Source organism: Phalacrocorax carbo, chromosome 1, assembly GCF_963921805.1.
Source record: "Phalacrocorax carbo chromosome 1, bPhaCar2.1, whole genome shotgun sequence".
Classification (NCBI taxonomy): Eukaryota; Metazoa; Chordata; class Aves; order Suliformes; family Phalacrocoracidae; genus Phalacrocorax; species Phalacrocorax carbo.
The window spans coordinates 210,810,437-210,831,447 of record NC_087513.1 but is presented as its reverse complement, the minus strand read 5'-3'; the positions used below and the strand labels follow the sequence as shown (position 1 = coordinate 210,831,447).

At 39.8% G+C, this 21,011-nt stretch overlaps 1 protein-coding gene across 8 annotated transcripts in view; it reads left to right on the top strand.

The window, feature by feature from the left end:
* The window catches only part of DLG2 (discs large MAGUK scaffold protein 2), an 883,409-nt gene that overhangs the window by 313,702 nt on the left and 548,696 nt on the right, over nt 1–21,011 (top strand). For all 8 annotated transcript variants that reach the window (XM_064441431.1, XM_064441436.1, XM_064441434.1 and 5 more), the window contains one exon: nt 3,294–3,455. In XM_064441431.1, coding sequence (XP_064297501.1) covers nt 3,294–3,455 — 162 coding nt within the window. The remainder of the gene's footprint in view (nt 1–3,293; nt 3,456–21,011) is intronic.

Here is a 21,011-nt window from a genome sequence, read left to right as displayed (position 1 = left end):
GAGCTGGCTTTGTTGAAATTTAAGGCTTTTGACCATTACCTTCTGCTGGATTCAAATCCTCAGTCCTGTTTAGCTGACAAGTCTTTGGCAAGCACATCCTTAGAAATGTTCCTTTAGACAGTACGATATGAGGAGCAGTGATGCTGTAATAATCTCAAATTGTAGAGAGAATGATCTCTTATAAAAAGGCACGTTCATATTAAAAATTCACAGCAGCACACTCCACTCCCCCATTATAGGTAATTACAGAGGATTTTAAATATCTGATGCTAGTTGGCAGCGTACAATACCCTGTCAGCAGCAGGCACTGATTTGTAATTTAATTATCATAAGACATCCACCTGTTCTTTTGTCAAATGAAGAGTAGCATTTCCGTGCAATCATGCTTTTCCCTCCAGAAACTTGAATTAACCCTTAAAGAAAGCTCCGGGTTCTAGGGAATGGGGTAATTTCAAGGTCATTTGCAGGCCCATCAGGACAGAGCGACGGAGACAAATGAGGCATATCTGCAGGAGAGTCTTAATTCTGGTTTGGTATTTTCAGCCTTACCATTGGCTTTTTGCTGTGTCAAGCTGTTTTGGTTCACAGCTGAAAGCATTTCAGTGAAGAGATGCTGTGGCAGGAAAGATGTATGAAAATCAATGAGTTTGGTGCTAAGAACATGAGGTAAACACATAACAGGATTGACCCAGAAATGCTTTAGGCTCGTACTTTGTGAAGAACGAGAAGGATGGTCTTGGGGTGGGAAGGCCATAAAAGCAAATGGAAAGTGGAAATCTGTTCTATAAACTTTCCAGTTTATGGCCCGTGAACATGGATATTATTGAATTTGTCATGGGAATGTGCAGTTATTAGATAAAATGTTAATGCCACCTTACACTGCTCCTTGCACTGTAAAGCTGCATGAATGGTCTGGACAGAATAGTGTGTATATATATACATATGTGTAACATATATAGAGAGTATAATATTTGTATCAGGAATGGTGTGGCCAGCAGGAGTAGGGAAGCGTTCGTCCCCTTGTGCTTGGCGCTGGTGAGGCTCCACCTCAAATAGTGTGTTCCGTTTTGGGCCAATCTCTGCAAGGACATTTTGGTGCTGGAGCGTGTCCAGAGAAGGGCAACGGAGCTGGTGAAGTGTCTGGAGCACAAGTCTTATGAGGAGCGGCTGAGGGAGCTGGGGGTGTTTAGCCTGGAGAAGAGGAGGCTGAGGGGAGACCTTCTCGCTCTCTATGACTACCTGAATGGAGGTTGTAGCGAGGTGGGTGTTGGTCTCTTCTCCCAAGTAATAAGTGATAGGCAAGACAAGAGGAAATGGCCTTAGGTTGTGCCAGGGGAGGTTTATTAGGCAAAATTTCTTTATTGCAAGAGTGGTCAGGCATTGGCACAGGCTGCCCAGAGAGGTAGTGGAGTCTCCATCCCTGGAGGTATTTAAAAACATTTAGACATTTTGCGTAGTCCAACCTGGCAGTCTTGGGTTAATGGTTGGACTTGATGATCTTGAAGGTCCTTTCCAGCCTAAATGATTTTATGATTCTGTGTTTCTATGACAAAGCTTCTTATGGCTTCTGCCACTACTCTCTTGTCTTTTTGGAAAGCTGTTGCTGGGCTTTTCCATTTTACCATTTCCTGGGGAGATGACTCTGGTATTCTGCAATTATTTCTCCTAACCATGGTTTAGCAAATGACTCACTTTAAAGAGGGTGTCTCTGAGTAGTCATCTTTTTTGAGAGAGTACTCACTGGATTAAAAAAATAATTGATTGCTTGGGGCTTAAATTATCTGTGTGCCAAGCCTTAAATGTGACATCGCTTGGAGTACCATCTATTAGACCGATGGCTTCTTGCCCAAATAATACTTGTCTGGTGCCAGTCATTTTATGTATTCATTAATTACGTTATCTGAAAAGTGAATATGTGAAGATTTGCAGGCATATCCCAGAAAAGAAGTAGAGAATAAATCATGTCACACATATATTCTGAAAATAATTGGCAACTCTTGAAACATTTCCATATGTGAGAGCGAAGGCAAGAATAAACTGGGATCATTTCCTTTGGAGCGATGAGTAAATGAAGTAACACCCCAGAACTGAGCAAAGTGAAATGCAGGAGCAGCAGAGAGGGCTGCTTCACAGTGTCCTTGTGAGCATACCTGAACTTATTTTTCTTATATGGCAAACCAATTAAGTCGTAGTCTTTGATTTCATCTTTCCTTTAGTCTTTGATTTTGCTCATTCCAATATTTTAGCATATACATGTCAGCTGAAAATGGCATTTACAATGACACTATCTGCCCCTCTCTTATTGCCAAAAATGTATTAACTCCCCTCTGATTTACACTCTGCTCTCCTGCTCCTGCTCCTTGCTGTAATGTCTCAACACCCCCCACCACCGTGTTACACCATGTCAATTCATACTCCCCACGGGACCCATCCAGCAGTCTTCTCCCTCAAAAAAAGCGGTGTATGTGCGTCACATATAAAAGGCAAGGCTTCAGCAGCGGGGGGCTGCAGACATCTCTGTGAAGGAGGTCGGAGCTGCCCTGTGTGGAACACAGTAGGTTCCAGCCAGCTCCAGCTGGCTCCAATGGCCCCACCACAAGACACAGCTGGGCTTGTCAGCCAACTGGATGGTGCCTTTTTAAAAAGAATTCTAGATAAAGGACAGGTCTGGTCATTTAATTTAACTTTTAGGGTTATATTCCTTGCAGTTACTAGCTTCCTTTTGGATCTTGGACAAGGTGCTTACCTCTTCATTCTTATGTTGCCTCTCCGTGGAGCAGGGAGTTACAACACCTCACACCCAAATTAGCATTCAGGGTATGGAGGAAATTTTACTGGAAAGTAACTCTCTGCTTAACTGTGGCTCTGTGGAAGTGCATGTGTGCTCTCCAGCACAGTACTCCAGTACGTGGTGCTAAATGGGAAATAACTCAAGTATTTTGCAGAGAAAGGCTGTAGAAGTGCAGTTATTAATGTGGGGATGTGAAGTGTGAGCTGACACTACAGCTCAGCCAATAAATATGTCTCTTTTTTTCATTATTAACCCTTGCCAGTATGTCATCTCAGATGTCTATCTGATGGTGAAAGTTTTGTGTATCAGTGTGATACATTGCATTTTCTTTCTTTGGTTAAATATTAAAAAAATAATCAGGTATTGGCTCCAGAACAGATAAGGAAATCCAAGGGTTATATTGTCTAATGTCTGATAATTTATGGGTTATCCCATATTTACATTAATACATGTGCATTGTCTCCTCAAACCTTATTTGTTCTTCCTTGGTTTTTTTCTCTAGAAATATCGTTATCAAGATGAGGATGCTCCGCACGATCATACTTTGCCTCGATTAACCCACGAAGTGAGAGGCCCAGAACTTGTTCATGTGTCAGAGAAGAACTTGTCTCAAATAGAGAACGTCCATGGATATGTCTTACAGTCACACATTTCTCCTTTGAAGGTAGGATCGATATTCACTGTGGCTTTGGTTTTCAAATACGAGGAAACGCGTAGCATGAAGCGTTTGGGAAATGTATTTTGTCATACAAAAAGACAAGCTGCTTTTTTGAAGGGTACCACTGCAAATTGATTGTCTTGAGGATTTAAGGCTCACTGTAGTGTAACGGGTAATGGTTTAGTTAGCAAAGCTTTGTGTTGAGATGTGAGCTTTTAGTTATAAGCGAGATTTTTACCTGAGCGAGAATCATTCCTGGCAAATGAGCATTTTTTTCTCTACATTGAGAAAGAATTAATGTGGGTTCTGGGCCTCAATATCACTATGATTTTGGAATGGCAGACTTCTCTTCTTGATTCTCCTTGTTCAGAAATTGAAAAAATATGCTGTAAATGTAACCATCTGATGGAGTCCTGGTTTTTGCATCTCTCAAAAATCTACATCAAAGTCATAAGTTATGCCTGAAAATGGAGCTCATTTGCCAGTATTCAGATCCTTAGTACTTAAGCACTTGCTGTTTTCTGTGGGTTTTGTTGCAATTCAGAGTGATGTAGAGACATCTCGCTGTTATCTAAGGCAACTATTTATGAAATATAGAAGGTTTTTCTGTATGTGTGTCTGGTGTCCTCTGATATATCTGGCTGGGCAAAAAGTGAAGTTCATGGTGAACCTGTATATTAACCAAAAAAAATTCCATTTCTGAAAATCAAATTTGCTCTTTAATAAGCCTGCAATGGTTTGAACATGATCCTAAAACTTCTTTAATGAAAGGAACATGGATGGAGTCATGAGCAAGATGGTTTTCCTATTTTTTTATTTCTACTAGGCCTGGGAAGGGGAAAAAAAAAAAATTTTTACTAGAAGTGGTGATGTTCTGGGTAATGGTTTTATTCAGGCAGTCAACTAAGCAGCAAACAAGGCAGATGGGCTTTGCTCCTTCTGGTGCTCAAAGCCTGTGAAATGGGCATCGCTTGCCTAGTAGAGTGATTACAAGTGAAAGAAAATTTTTATTATTAAAGATTGATGTGAATGCAGCTGGTGTTCGTTGAGCCTTCATGGAATAGCCATGTGAATTAATCTTCGTCCTCTGCTCTTGTTGTTCTGGTGTGTAGTTTGTATGTCATTTGTCTTTTCACGTTTTAGCAGCTTTCCGGGTTGCTTACCTAGCTTCTACTGCAGAAGCCAACAGTATCAAGCAGTGATATATCTTCTTATGCTGAAGTAGATCAGCTTAGTTATTTGGAAGGGATTACCTCCATGTAGCCTCTGTGTAACCTCAGGGGACAATCACAAACAAAACAATTTCATACCTGGAAGGGAAACATCCCTGCTCCTCTAAGCCTCCTTGAATATTAAGATTATAGCAGTGCTTCTTATTCATGACAGTCAAAAATAGATATTTTGCTTCACACATGGAGACTTTCAAGTAAGGCTGCATGATCCAAGCTGATAATATAGCAATGATGATAAAAAGCTTATTGTGAAGTGAGGTGAAGGGTATCCCCAGACATCTACAGTTGCCTTAAAACAGCTCCCAGCCCAATTTTCTCTTGTGACAGGAGAAAGTTGCTTTCTGCTGCCATTTTCTGAAGTGATGGAAGGAGAGGATCTATATGTTTCCTCTTGGAAATTAGTGTCTTCTACAAGTTCTCTCCTCAGCATGAGGATTTCTGTTTGACTGTCCCTTTACCTTCTTTCCTTCAGAGTCACAGTGTCTCATGCTTGCCACTTAATAGTGTCTCATGCCTGCCACTTAATCTACATTTAATAATTTCTCTCTTCAGATGGCTTTGAAGTTCCTGCTTTTTTTTCTCCTGTAGTCTATGTCCTGTCTTTTACCCTTTGGTAGAGAATTAGCTCAGGGGGCTGGAGTAAACCTTCTGCTAGAGATCATGGCACTGTGGTACCCTTCCTATCTGAAATACCTGCTTTGGATTCACTTTTGTTTCTGGGAATTGACTGAAATCCCTGTTCAGAAGCTTTTTGTCACGGTGTTTTCCACATAGGTGAGAAACAGCTTTCCAAACTCTCCAAAATCCAATTAGAATTGGTTGTTGTCTTGAATTATAGACTTCCCATCTTATAGTCTAATGTCATTAATGCTCAGTAATATTGTGTAAACATGGCTGCACTGAATAATGCCAAACCTGAGGCATACTGCCTCTGAACCCATAGCATACCTTCCTAGGGAAATGAAAAATACTGTTTTTTAAAGATCTGCTGGATAAGTATGGCTGCAATTTAAATATTCCATTGCCTTGCGTGAGAGGTGGAACTGCTGGAATTGTGCTCTGAGAATCTATAACAAATGCTGGGGTCCAAATACAGCCTGTCAACTCATGTCTTAGAAGTGAGAAGACACTGGCAATTGCAGTGGGATAAAGCTGTCAGGGAACTCCACCGGGAGCTGTTTGCTCTGGAAAAGTTAACTCGTTCTGCCCCGGTTTTCTGAATACAGGTCAGAGCATTTGGTGCAAAGCGAAAATGTGTGTAAATGAAAGTCACAAGTCTGCTTGTACCAAGCGCCTGCTGTGTCACTAGGACTGCCTGTCTGACCAGCCACCCAGGCGGCAAGCGCATTACGTGCGCAGGGGGTGGCTGTCTGGCTGAGGGGCGTTAAGGCACTGCCTGACTGCGTTTCGCTGCCTGAATTTCACTGTAGGATACGCAGCACCAAGGTGCACCTCTCAAAGAATTTTTGAGGCAGTCTTTTGTCTTTAGTGGCTGCAAAATGCCCTGATGACAGGGTGATTTGCCCAATATTTTAATCTTTGAAATAGTATCATGAAAGAAAAATGTTTGAGCATAAAAATAATCTAATTAAGATGCTTTGGATTCAAAGTAGTGTCCCAAGGCCAAGCCACATATCGATCTTAATTACATCACTTTTCCTAATCGACTTGTGTTTGGCAGAGGAAAGAATTGCTTGTTTTTATATGTTTATGTTCATTTGGAAAGAAACCTGCAAAGACCGTGCAATCAAAAGACTACCCTTCAGGGGGGCTGGTCCCAGCCCCCACAGCTGAGCAGTGCCCACAGCCATCTCTGGAAGCCATAGGCGTTAGACCTTGTCTGTGCAGGTAGGCTGCTTGCTGCCGTCACCCTGCTGTGCTCCGAAGTTTCCAGTGAACGTCTCGGTGTGCATCCACAAGCCAGCTTGACAGCTTGAGCACAGACTTACATCACCACAGTTACAAGCTTTGTGGATGGTTGGAGTTCAGGCGGAGAAACCATGGGCCTGTCTATACGCCTGTGTACATCTTTAAGTAAAACATTCCAGGGATCCTTGAAAGACTTTCTAACCCTCAGGATGGAAGGATTCAGCCCCTCTTTTTGAAGACTTGTGTGATTCAGAATGCCCGACATGGTACTGTGTAGCAAATAACAGATGCATCTTAAATTTGATATCAAGTTTCTGTGTACAAATTGTTAAAGAACTTGGCTGTAGTTTCATATTCCAGATTATGTGGTTTGATGTGGTCCAGCAATATCCCAGTGGAGCTTGACATTATTGGTTTCTTCCGAAGTCTTTTATAACAAGAATTTTCTTTAATGGCCTTACACTAGTTTTGTGTGCTGAAGAATTGGCAACCCGGCCCTTGGCCATTCTGAAAATCTCTTTGAGACACTCAGATTCTGATTATGAAAAATACTATTCAGGAATGTGAACAGTTTTTCTGATATTGACATGTCTTCTTAACTTTCAAGTACCTAAAATCTAGCGTGCACTAGCCAGATTACTTCTTTCCAGAAGATAATAATGAGTAAGAAGAGTTGTGCTGAATACTAGACCCTCTTTCCACTACGATTTTACTTTTGTAACTTCAGATTTCTTGCATGAACTTTGCTTTTCCACTTTCCTACTACTTTTCTTCCTGCACCATTTCCCATACACTCAACACAGTTCTTGAAAATGCTTAATTTTGGAAAGCTGCAGCCTTCTGTTAAAGGTTGATCTACTTACTAGTGTGGAGAAGATAAAATTTCTAACAGCTTCAGCAACTTTGAATGTCAAACACCAACGTTTTAAAGGAAGTTTTCAGTTATGTGGCTGTGTAACATTTGGGAAGATGCTAACATTCAAGTTTTGTGAAAGACAGAGTTGCCATATTAAGATGATAAATGTTCTTTGCAACTTATGGAGATGGTGAAACTGTGTTTTATTAATCTGTTAAAGGAAAAAGTATGTAACGTAACGAAGAGTTTAAAATAATTTTCTTGCACTGTCCCTCCTTTGGCACTAGATGGTGCAATAGGCTCAGAATCCTTTGATCTGCATCTATAAGCTTCAGTGACGTCCTATGGAGGTTTTATTTATATGGCTTAGAAAGTGGTAGTTCAGTAAAAATGCCTGTTAGAAATTAGGTGTCTTCTGATTCCCTGGTGTGTTGGGAAATCTGAATACAACAGAGCCATACCTGAAATTCGGACATGCAAGTTCTGTCTCTAAATTAAATGCGCCTCTCTTTCCCTCCCTCCTAGGAATAGAGCTAATCAGGGTTCATTAAATGAGTTATAACTCTGGCTTCTAAATGAACTTTAATAGTATTACTGTGATGTCAGATTTCTTTTTGTTTTAAGTATATTCGGCTTTCTTTGGATAAGCTTAGAAGTAAAAATCCATGTAAGGATCTTACATCTCCTTGGTTGCCTGAACATTTTGAATGTCAGGCTATGCCAACTACTATCTCCATTTCCTCATTTAATGCAAGGTTTGAGTGTAAGCATCGATGGCAGTTGTGCAAAAACAAGTAGCCAGGTAAATCACTGTTATTACCTTATCCTAGGATATTTTTAAACAAGGAAGTTCAGAAACCTCTTCAGTTGCCTTCTCTTTGATGGCCTCACTTTGTAGAAGGGAAGGAACCACTCTGGATATTCCTCCTTTTTTTTTTTCCCTGCTGACCCAGGGTGTTGTCCTGCAGCTCAGCAGGGTTGCTGACAGCTTCTAGAAAGCCAGGACTGATTCAATGACTTCCCAGTGGAGAGCGGGAAAGACCATCTCCACACGAAGCAAATGGCCAATTCATTTACTCAGTGGTCTCCAAAGTTAAGGTTATATATGAATTCACATTTGTGCAAATTACTTTTCAGAAGAAGGAGCTTTGCTTCTCCCATCACCACAGCGCATTGATTCGATTTGTGCTTTTTCCTTGGTGATGGCAAAAGCCCCTGTCTTACCCATTGTTTGAGATTCTCTGTATCTACTTGGGAAAAGATGTTTGGCTTCTGCTCCAAGCCAGATCTCTCTCCTTCCCAACTTCCATCTTCTGGTGAGTATGTAAAGTGTCGTTCACACTCCTATCATTCTTTTTATCCACCTGGGTGCAGGAAGGTCACTCCTGGGAAAGCTCCTGGAATCTGGCACGGCCCCTTTGCTGTCATTACTGAAACAGCTTTTTTGTCATCCCCAAAGCCTTCCTTGTCCAAATGTGAGTCAGACCTCACTACAGTGGTTGCCGCGCTTCTCCAACAAATTAACAAAGATGAGGATGAGCCTGGATGATTAATAAATCTATGAAAAATGTCTTAGCCTGAGCTTCCTGGAAACTGTCACAAAGAGTAATTTTTGTGACTAAAAATGTAGATTAGGTAAGAGCTATTTATCTCATGAATTAACATTGACTTCGATAAAAATTGACTCCTAGAGGCAATTTGGATAAATAACGTAAAAACAATCTGTATTGATTTTTTTTCAGATGCAAAAGTTCCATTTTTCAATTTGAAAAGTTTTGGGACTATTTTTTGCTATGGAATACTGTATAAAATACTAAGTCATGCGCTGGTCACAGGTACTGTGAAAACAGCAAACTCCAAGACTCTCATGATGTTGCAGTGGATCACATGAGCTGCCGATTAACTCGAGGTGTTGCTGCACAGAGCTGCAAAACAACATTAGAAAATACACTCAACAGGTCCGTGTAGCTGTTTTAAATGAGCAGCTGCAAGGAAGTCCTCTGCTTATGTAATTGTCAATACCTTTAGCTACGAGGGAACCAGATTTACACAGGGAAAGCTGGTTGCTGCAGCTTTCAGCACTACCATGACTGATACTCCCGCATATATATAGTTCCTAGTGCTTTTGCAGGGATCAACTGTGATAAGAAACCCTATTTATTTTTCCAGAGCTGCTGAACGTCCTTAATTCCTATTACTGGGGAAGAACCCTATGTTAGAGGTGAAGTTCAGAGAGGGAAGAGAACAAGATAAGGCTGAATTTGTTTTAATTTCTGTTGTTCAGGTGTGACAAACATTTGAGGCTGTGCCATAGCACAGGCTGTTCTTCCAGAGCAAAGATGCCGCATTTCAGAGGCTCTCATGAGCTGTGGAGAACTGTGAGAGGCTGATGCTTTGTTACATGTCAGGAACAGAAGCCTGAAGTTTTCTCTTGCAGTTGCAGAATTAATTGGGGTTATATAGAGGACATATTAATGTATGCATGGATATATTAGCAAGCCATCTAAAATTTAATCTTGCATCCTTTTCTTTGCTTACACTGACTACATTTCATGAGTATAGCTAATCTGCATGAAGCATTTTTTAGCCCCAGGGTGGCTCAGCCCAGTAGCAATGATCTTATAATAATACTTTTGATCTCTGCCCTGGTAGCTTCCTAGCTTTTGTGTTTTGGGATTGGTTGGGATTTTGTTTTTTGGTCTTTTTTTTTTCCCCTCTCTCCTTTTTACTATGCAGTTATTGGCAAAGCCCCATACTGCAGTCTGTATCAGTTAGTGAATTCCACTGAATATTCAGGAGGTGGCTTCATTAAGATACAACACTTGTTACATGTTTAATCATGTACTGCTTTTCTCTTATCTCTTACTGTAACAGCAGATAAGCATATATCATAGATCTGTATCTGTGGTCTATGTTTTTTAATATAAAAATTCAATCGGATTAAAAAGAGACAAAGGAAACACACAAATATGCCTGTGCTTGTTCTTGCTATTAGAGAAGTGGCAAAAGCAGGTCTGAATTTTTATTTTATTTCATTATGTTTCAAGGTGAAATAAGCAGCTTATAAATTAGTATTCTGAAGAATATTTTGTATCTTAGTTTCATGTGGGCAGGAATGTCTTCCATTTTTGCAATCCTTGTCTTACTCTGAAGAAAGTCCTAAAATGGTGCAAAATATGAATGTTACAGTGAAGAACAGTTACTAATGTAGAATATTTTTGGGTTTTTGTCATCATAGCTAAGTCCGTTGTTTTGTGTGCTTGATTTTTTTGCCTTGGATTTCTGATTGACGGCTTTCCACATGATCTACGCTGTTGCAGATGGTATCTCATTATCTTTCCAGCTTCTGACAGAAATAAAAAGAAACCAAATAAAACTGCTTCTGTCAATGGGTGATTTAATTGGAGAAATCTCAGCAACTTAAGGTAAACCTCAGGCATTGCAATCCTTTCTTTTTTGGCAAAATAAATGATGGGCTCTGATGGACATAAGCAAAGTAAATTGTGAAAGTATATACTGTTATATTTTACTACATTTGCCTGAAGAATAAAGAAAGGAGTTTTCAAAAGGGGTAATTTGAAAATATTTTCAGGCTGTGGACATTGTTTATTTTATAAGGGCCTCATACGTATTGAAGGTCTTTTCAAATGTTAATCTGAATTGCAGTTTCAGGAGACTTTCTCTATTCTTGATCTCCTGGGTGCTTTATCCATTACTATTAATTAGCTGGTTTAGCTTTTATTCTTTTCAGATAGTACATTTCTTCTTAAGGATAGCGTTGTTCATGAGTCTTATTTTTTTCTGATATATTGGAAATATTTCTGGCCATGTCCCTCAGTTATAATCAGGAAATGAGAGATTCCAGGAACCCTTTTTTCTCCTTGTCCTTCTGTAATATTTTGCATAGTACTAGTCACTCCTTCCTTCCCTGTAATTCATTGAGCTGTTTTTTCCTTGATGTACTGGCCATATGAAATACTCATAGAATATAAAATGGACAGAGAAACATGTACTGTTGTAAAGGTGGGATTTTTTCCAGCTAAAATAAATTAGATATATCCAATAAATCGACAGAATCACTACTAGATGTTACAGACATAAGATTTGTATGTTCTCTCGGTTCCTTTCTTCAAGTCTAGGAGTACAAGAATATCAGTGTATTTGTAAAGTATCTGTAATGATGTTTGCCACCTTTCCAAAGTGTTTTGTGACCTACTGATGAAAAGTGCAATAAAGCATCTTGGCATTATTAGTCAGACTGTAACAGGAGGGATTTTTCTCAGAGATGTCAGGCAGGTTTAACACCAGTGTTTCCCTAAGCTCAGTAGCTGAAATGACCTTCTCTCAGACTTCAGCTACTACTGACACTTGGGAATGTACTCTACATTTTAAATGAAGCATTAAACTGCTGTAATACCTTTTTCAATGAGGAATATCCTGGTAATTCACTCACTCAGGACAAGATCATAGAATCATGGAATGGTTTGGGTTGGAAGGGACCTTTAGTGGCCATCTAGTCCAACCCCCTGCAGTGAGCAGGGACACCCTCAGCTAGATCAGGTTGCTCAGAGCCCCGGCCAGCCTGACCTGAAATGTTTCCAGGGATGGGGCATCTGCCACCTCTCTGGGCAACCTGGGCCAGCACTTCACTACCCTTTTTGTAAAAAATGACTTCTTTATATCTAGTGTGAATCTCCCCTCTCTCTGTTTAAAACCATTACCTCTCGTCCTGTCACTACAGGCCCTACTAAAAATCTGTCCCCATCTTTCTTATCAGCCCCCTTTAAGTGCCAAAAGGCCACAAGAAGGTCTCCCCGCAGCCTTCTCTTCCCCAGGCTGAACAGCCCCAACTCTCCCAGCCTGGCCTCACAGCAGAGGGGCTCCAGCCCTCAGATCATTTTTTGTGGCCTCCTCTGGACCCGCTCCAGCAGGTCCATGCCCCTCCTGTGCTGAGGAGCCCAGAGCTGGACGCAGCACTGCAGGGGGGTCTCCCCAGATCAGAGCAGAGGGGCAGAATCCCCTCCCTCGCCCTGCTGCCCACGCTGCTGGGGATGCAGCCCAGGGCACGGTTGGCCTTCTGGGCTGCGAGCGCACATTGCCGGCTCATGTCCAGCTTTTCAGCCCCCAGCATCCCCAAGCCCTTCTCTGCAGGACTGCTCTCAAAATATATGTGTTTAACATCCAATGACGTGACAAATATTCTGGATTTTGTTAGTATCAGGTGTAAAACAAAGTACAGTGCAGAAGTTTTCAGCTCCAGAAGCTCTGGATGGGTGCAGCCTCCAGCATAGAATCACAGGATCATAGAATCATAGAATCATTTAAGTTGGAAAAGACCTTGAAAATCATCAAGTCCAACCGTTAACCCAACACTATGAAGTCCACCACTAAACCGTATCCTCAAGCACCACGTCTACACTTCTTTTAACTACCTCGAGGGATGGTGACTCAGCCACCTCCCTGGGCAGCCTGTTCCAATGCTTGACAATCCTTCTGGTGAAGAAATTTTGCCTGATATCCACTCTAAACCTGCCCTGGCACAACCTGAGGCCAATTCGTCTGGTCCTATTGCTTGTTACTTGGGAGAAGAGACCAACACTACGAAGAGGACAGAATCTGTTTAGTCAGACCTTATGGGAGAATATTTGGCAATCTGAATAAGCAGCGCTAATACACATTTTGTTTCCCAGTGCTTCCTTTTTAAACTCTTGTTTCTCATGGCTCTTATTTTATCCTGTTGTAATTTAGTTTTGTGGACTGTGGAGCTGTGAAGAAAAAAAACCAAACCACAATTGTATTTTGGCATTTAAAAGAAGAAAAAAAGATCTTTCTGAACTGGCTATTATTTATCCAATTCCTTTCAAGAATCTAGTCTAAATAAAAGTTTCAGATATTATTATTGTGTAACATTGTGGTATCAATACCTAACTGAGATGCCTCAGAAAGTTTTCCAGATGGAAAATGCTTTTTGCCATTTGGTTCCCTTCGGCGTATCTACTTCAGCAGATCATGTTACTTGCTTTCTAATAATCTTTAAAGGCAATATTGCTACTGAGACTGATGCAATGGGGGGAAATGTCAAAAAACAGTCAGCAGGCTTCATGACTCAGGTGTCTCTTTTAGGATCTGCACTGTTTAGTAACTTGATTTCCCACAGTACTTTTTGCTGTCTTCTCCCTTCCCATGCTATTGTTTTTCTTTTCCATAGTTAGTCAGTGTACCATTTTCTTGTTAATTTTTCTGAATTCTGAACTGCCTTCAGGATCCGTTCCTGTATTTCTCCTTTAGTTATTTCTTCCTTCCTTTTCTCTTACATCCATTCTTACACCTACACATGCGTCGTGTTAATACTGTGAGCCACCCACGAAGTACAAGTTTGTACCAGGTAGCTGTTAACGTGTAATGATTGATGCCCTTCTTGTTCAAGACAATTACACTCTTATTGATCATTTTGCTTTTTGGCTGCTTTCAGAGAATAGGAGACATGGTTCTCCCTGTCTCCCCTTTGCCGTATGAGACCTTTATGAATAGTTTGATGATTTCTCTTACTGCTGGAAGGAGGGTTTTCTTCCTCCCAAGCAAAAGCAATATGAAATACACTTGAATGTTATCAAGTCCAGTGGATCACAGTTGCCCACTGAAATGGCAGCACTCTGGGCAGCTTTTAGTCTACTAAGACTTACTGAAAATCTGAGCTGCAGCAGATAAAATTGATTTTTTCAACCAACAGACTCGAGCACACCGGATTGCATCTGTTATCTTCCAAATGTGAACAGAACGTGTCTTTCACATACATAAGAGCTAGAAGTTAGCTTTTTAGGTTAAAGTGTGTTATGCAGAAAGTAACCACATTCTCAAAGAATCCCTTCAACTACAATTATAATAAACATCTGCCTGGATTGCTGCATTGGATTTAATCAGCTCTTAGTGGTTGAAGCTTGTGCTTCCAAATAAAAAATCTCATTAAACCTGATAATCAACTTAATAAAATTATTATAATTGATAACATGACATCGGAAAGGCTGAAAAGAGTAATGGTGTTTTCAACAAATAAAGAAATTTCTACTTTGAAGTCAGTGTCACAAATTGTGTCTTTGATCAAGTAGATGAGCAAATGCCAAGCAGAGAAATAGAATTTTCAGTGATAGTACGTAGCATGTGAGTATAAAGGCTTATATTAATTACTGGGAATTGGCCAAAATAGCTCAAAGTTAACAACTTAACACTCTAGGAGTGTTAATGTCATCCACCAACTTCTGAAGATCACACTTGCATCCAATTTCACATTCAAATGGCTGCTGTTTCCTCTTTAGCAGTCATTAGGCAGTTGGTTTCCTTTACTGTTTTGCAACAAATCCGCAAACTGAGCAGATCTGAACTGAATTAGAGGTTTCAGCTGAAACTGGGTTATTTTCCTAATTATTATGTTCATAATTTTACTTCTGCTTTGGAAAGTCTTTTTTTTTTTTTTTTCCAGTATCTTGGAGATTTGATATTTACTTAAGGCAAATGGGTATGAGTACAGTAAAGTGCAGACAAGGGTATTTCTGCATTGCTTATACTTTACTAATAGCTGTAATGTTGGAGAATGTCTGAAAAGCTGGCTCAAGCAATCTCAGTTAAAATACCCAAGACAGGTTTCCATTTCTGAAAGTGCTATTTACCTACACTCTCCTAAAGATACTGGGATTAGTGAATTTTAATCCTCTCTCTATTTTGGAGTGTAAACTATGCCACAAGAACTACAAACACTTGTACCTCAAAGACTAATAAAGAAATAGAGCTGCATATACAGAGAAAGGCAACAATCAACCAGGCAGGACATCACATCAGTATTTATGTTTCTAAATAGCAGAAAAAAGTGTTGAGCAAAGCAATAGAGCATCAGTATGTGAGCCTATTATTGCTATTAAAAAAGTGAAGTGTCGGGATGCCTTTGGAAAACTTAATTTGCTTCCCGTATTCTCTTTCAGCACTTCAACATACTGGGAATTTCCATATTTATGCCTTTGGAGGACTGTGCATGTCTGTGCTTAGGGGCGATATCTTCCTCATTTGGAGAGCTGCATAGTCAAATACTTTTTACAGTGTAGCTGCAGAGAAGTAGGGTAGATATGTTTCCCAGTACGGATTTGTCTTTCAGACCAGAATGACTCAACTGGACGATAGAGCCATCAGAGACGTACAGCTCCGGCTTTGCATAACTTTTCATATACTGACTTTATCACCACACCTTTCCTTCTCATACTTCGTTGCTGAAGCAGAATGACTCAGCAGCTGAGTTCCTGTGCCAGGTCATTATCTCAGACCAGGGGGGACCTGAGCCAGTCTGGAGCTACATGAAATGCAGCGCGGTAGAGAAACAGCACGAGGAGAGTGCAGTCCAGGCTTTGTCCCATTGCTCTTTTCCTGCCTCGCTCTCACTGTCTCTGAAAGCTTTTTCATTTCTTACTTCTGGTACAAGGTTTTGGAGGAAAACGTATTTTACAAGTAGTTGTGTGTGAGGAACCCTGAGAATGGAGGTTGGCAGTCAGTGGCTGAAGTCCGCATAGGTGTATGCAGCCGGGGGTAGAGAGGCACAAACTATTAAAAAGATAAGAGGGATATTTGAAAATATTTTAGAACCTACATTTTGCTACCTGACAGCCTGATTTGACTTTGTAATTCTTTAACTGCTTACACCCAGACCATTGATTTGCCTGCAATGTTATTTAAACGTATTTCTTTTGATAGTATCATAATATTAAGGGTGAATAAACTAGAATATCTGCCATAAACCTGATATCACAGCATGCATAGAGATCATCTCACTTTTTCTGTTTTTTAACTCAGATGTATCTATCTTAATACAGATAATTCTGGCAATTGGAACCCAGGTTTTACTCAAGTTATTCAATTAAGCTGAAATTGCTTGTAATGTAGTGCCATAATTGTAGCAGAGGCAACACTGGAAGATGGTAACTAGGTGAGATACTAATTAAATTCTTCTGAACCTCAGTAATTTAATATTCAAAGGAGGCTGAGCCCATATAGTAGCTGCTCATTGCATTGCCACTAGGGATTACAGAAGAAGAAACCTTAACAAAAATAGCAGTCACCAAATGATTTTTCCTGGACTTGTCTGACTGAAATTTGGGGTTTGTTAGTATTGCTCCACCATTCTAGATACAAGCATGGTGGGTCACATCCGTCTGTGGGTGAACTCTCTGCAGACACCAGTAAGATCATGAGTGGGTGGATAAGTACAAAATTTTCCCAAACACTTCTAAACCCAGGGATGACGGTTGTGTTTATATATAATCTTGAAAAGTCAGATTCTTTTATATTCAGGCTTTTGGGAAAAGTAGGTTTCAGCCTAATTTAAGCAGGAATACAGCTCCCTTTGATTTTTAAAGAACTGTAAGCCACAAACTCTTTTAAATTCTTTTGAGAAGCTCATCTGATAATAAAATGAGAGGTGTGGGAGAGATGAAATTCATCTGTTCTTGGAGCCACTCTCCTCTAGCACAGCTCAGATCATCTTATCTTTGCTACATCAAGATTACTGACCAGGTTATTAGTGCAGTCCTGCCAGGCCCCTGAATACATCAAAGTAAATATTCCACTGCCCTTCTTATTACAGCAATCAGTAATGATCTAAGCAAGACTGGTCCACAGATTCCTCCCTAGCTGCATATTCTTTCCAAGCCTCTTAATTCAATCTGAATGATGATGATGATAATTTAGGTTATAGTATTACCCAGGGGCTATGATTAGAGCACAGGGTTCCAGTGTCCTAAGCACCATACAGACAAGGAAAAGCTTAAATGTTGTGATATCATGGATTTGCCCAGGCTAAACCAATACAAGCAGAAATTAATAGGAATCCCTGTGTATATTCAAGTTTTATCTACTAATCTATCTACTCTAATCAAATTATATCTACTTTTTAATCATTGTATAATTCCTTTGTAATTTCTTTAGCTAGAGTTGTTCATATCTCAAGGCTGAATTATAGACCAGTGCTGTCTTACTACATTTCTTGGCTTTTTCCCATTAGCACTGTGCTGATGCTTTGTATCTTGCTAAGTGAGAAACACAGGGACAGATATACACATTTTGAAAAAAAAAAACAAACCCTTGGTGTTAATTGAACACGGTTCTGGGAATAGAGACCCTTTTTAACTAAAGAGACCTAAATAGTAAGGATCTGCCATGATTGCCCAATAGAGAAATTAACCCCCTAACTAACATACCACCACTTACTTGATGTACTAATTAATTAACGTCCTTGATTTAATTCTCCATGTGTTGAACTGAGTTGATGAGTGTTACTATATTTTCAGTTAGATGGATTTTTCAAAATAATCTTCATCACAATGGTTCATATAAATGAGTTTTCTTAATTATGGTAGGGTGAACGATTCGTTAAGAAGCTTGAGATATAGTATAACAGTGTTTGGCGCATTCTTGTGGGGATCCTTCTTCTGCAGGGGCACCCATCTCCACCTTTCCTCGCAAACCCTTTCTGCTGATGTTTGTTGGTTTACAAGGTATGATGTTTAAGACCTACAATAGGTAGATGGTTTAATCCAAATTCTCCATAATATTAGACCATTATAATTATTCCTTAGTAACGGGTTTAGTGTTCTGATACTGCCTCCTGGGGGTGCTGGTGAGGGCACCACGATGTACTTCAATTCTGTTCTCTAGCAATGTCTTGGGGACTGCAGTGGCATTTGAACCAGTGATAAGATCTTATTATGAAGAAATAAGTTAACCGCTTACTATATAAAATTAAAAATCATTAGGACAGCACTTTATGGTAAGTCAAAATGCAGAATTTGCAGGAAGTCCTTGTTCTCTGGAAATGCTCTCTCTTCCCCCAGAATTGCCTGGTCGCTTGGGCAGGCAGTGTCTTTCCTGGCTTCCCTTTCCCTGTAAAATGTGTGGTCTCCCAAATGACTGCTTTGACATCTCTTTGTGAGGAAGGAGGGAAGATTCACTTGCTGACGGATGTTGTTGTAGAGGCTACCCAGGCAGCTGCATCTTGTGGCTGAGTCTGGGGCAAGAATAAGCATTTGAAGAAAAATTAAAAGGTTGGAGAAGAAAGGAAATAATATTCTTCATGTCTTTAATCCCAACCCAATCCCCAACTTAACTTTTCTGTGCCCATCATCTACCCTGCAGCTCACACTTCACACTCTTTTTGCAAATATTATACCTCAGATAAAGACGGGGAAAATGCTGGAGGCACTGGATGATGGTGTTTTGCATTGCCAACCTTGCTAAAGGATTAATTAGTGTAGGTGCAGTGCCAGACCATGGTGACCCTGTGTATTCATGCCGTATTTCATATAGTCTCATCTATTTTTCTGAAGTTTTAAGGTCATAGACTAGAAATCTATCACCCACTTGTCCTCATTGTCTTTGCTTAGCCTTGAACTATCAGTGTCAGGGGCTATTCTGCAGCGTTGGGAGGGTTGCAGGAGTCAAAACCACTCTCCTCAGAGCTCCCAGGACTGTGGGTGTGACTCAGGGGCAAAACCTGGTCCTAGGAGCAAAGAACTGTATCTGCTTGTTGCAGTCTGTTTTTCAGAGATAAAAGTAAATTTGCAGTTGGGGTAATTTAACTCTGGATTTTTAAGAGATGGTGATAATGTATATTTGCAAAAGAAGAAAAAGAAGAAAATGATATTCCTTTCTTACAGGTAGTGTTAATTATAAGGAATAAGATGGATGATAGGTAGTTAATAAAAATGTGCGGTATCACAGCTGTTCCATTCAGAGAACTGGATGGCAGCAAATGTTTATCTGTCTTTTAAGAAACACTAGGGATGATCTTGGGAATTACATGTCAGAAAATCTGTGCCAGATACTTTTAATGAGATAACTGTAATGGGATTGGAACAAACAGAAATAGCTTCTGTAAAGGAAAAGCAGGTTTCTTTTAACTTAATGGAATCTCTGATAGTGTCAGTAAATTAGTAATAAGCGGAAAAGAGGCTGAAGTAATTTATTTGTACTTACTAAATAACTTTGACAAAGTCCCATCAATCTGAGCTGCTAAAAAAGAAAATATTTCTGAAAATAAAATACCAAGGAAGATTAGAAGCTAAGTAATGAAAACAATTGAGAGCAATGAATGGACTATTTACAATATGGCAAAAGGACGCTAAGGTTACTCTAAGACAACCTGGACCAGGGAAGGTCTATACACATTTTGAAATCTGTCTGAGACTGGGCTACAGAAATACAAATATTGTAATTATTCATGAGGGAAATGACTAGACAGGCACCGGTCAATTTGCAGATGGCACACAATTATTCTGGATAGTGAAAACAAGACAAAGCTGTAAGGCATTTCAGATGAATTAAGCAGATCTGGAAGAATAGGCAGATGATAAAATGTAACTTTGAAAAATATGCATATCTACAATGGAAAAGGAAATATAAAATGCTCATACATACTTAATCTGCTGAATGTTTTAGTGGTGGCTTATAGCTTTGTGGACAAATCAGTAGTGACTGAATCCACTAAGCAACATGTTTACAAATCAATGGCAAAAATCAAGAACTGAAATATTGAAAACATTCTAATGCCATAAGAACTTCTAGAACATAAAGCTTTTAGACATGAAAAAGAAAAATACACAGATTGAAATGGGAAAAGAGAAAAGGTATTTTTGGATGTTTTCTAAACAAAATACTGTATTAGGCCAGGATGCTGATTTTTGTCCCCTTCTCTCATTTTCTTCCCTTTTGGTCATTTTCGATCAAATCTGAAGGAGGTCAGTGGTTGGAAAGAAATTCCTATGACTTCCATAAGAAGAGGTAACCAAGTAGAGGAAAAATATACCATGAACTCTCCTGGTTTTATATACCAGTGTATCAATCCAGGTAAGAATAAGAGGTGGCAGAGTGAGAGAGGAAGAGAGAAAATGTGAAATTTCTAGTCCAGCAGAAGCTTCTGTTGGAGCTAACACCTTATTAGACATCAGAATTTCCCAGCACAACTCAAAGCCGTAGGGAGGCCTTGGTTATCCTGCTGCTCATGGGTCTATTGGCTTGAAATCTGGAAATATTTCATGAGACAACATGAAAAATAAGGACATTTCAGATAGGAGAGAAAAAAGAACATACAAATCATATGCAAACGTGCAGATGGATAGCAAATTATATTTTAGTAAAGTTTTCAGTTAAGCTGTAGAGTACCATGCATGTTGCTGTCCCATAAGTCTTTTTCTGATAAAACAGGTCTCTGTTTAACAGGATGTAATAACCTGTCACACATAACCACACAACTCCAGAAATCTGCTAGCTCAGTGATAATTTCTGGAATCTGCAGAAGGGAAAAAACCAGCTGCAGTGTTTGATATTCCTTCTTAATAGGTGAATAAGGCAGACTAAACTGTGAGACAGGCTTAAAAGTTTTAAGTTGTTTAAAAAAAAATAAAGATGTTATTTTATTTGTTTTATTTTTCATTCCTGGACTCAAAGGTCTTATGGTTACTGAAACCATGAGAATATGTTACTCTGTAAAAAGACTGATTTTCCCATAATTACATGCCTCCAGTTTACCAGACTCTCAGAAAAATGAATATTGGCATCAGTGACAGTATGGTC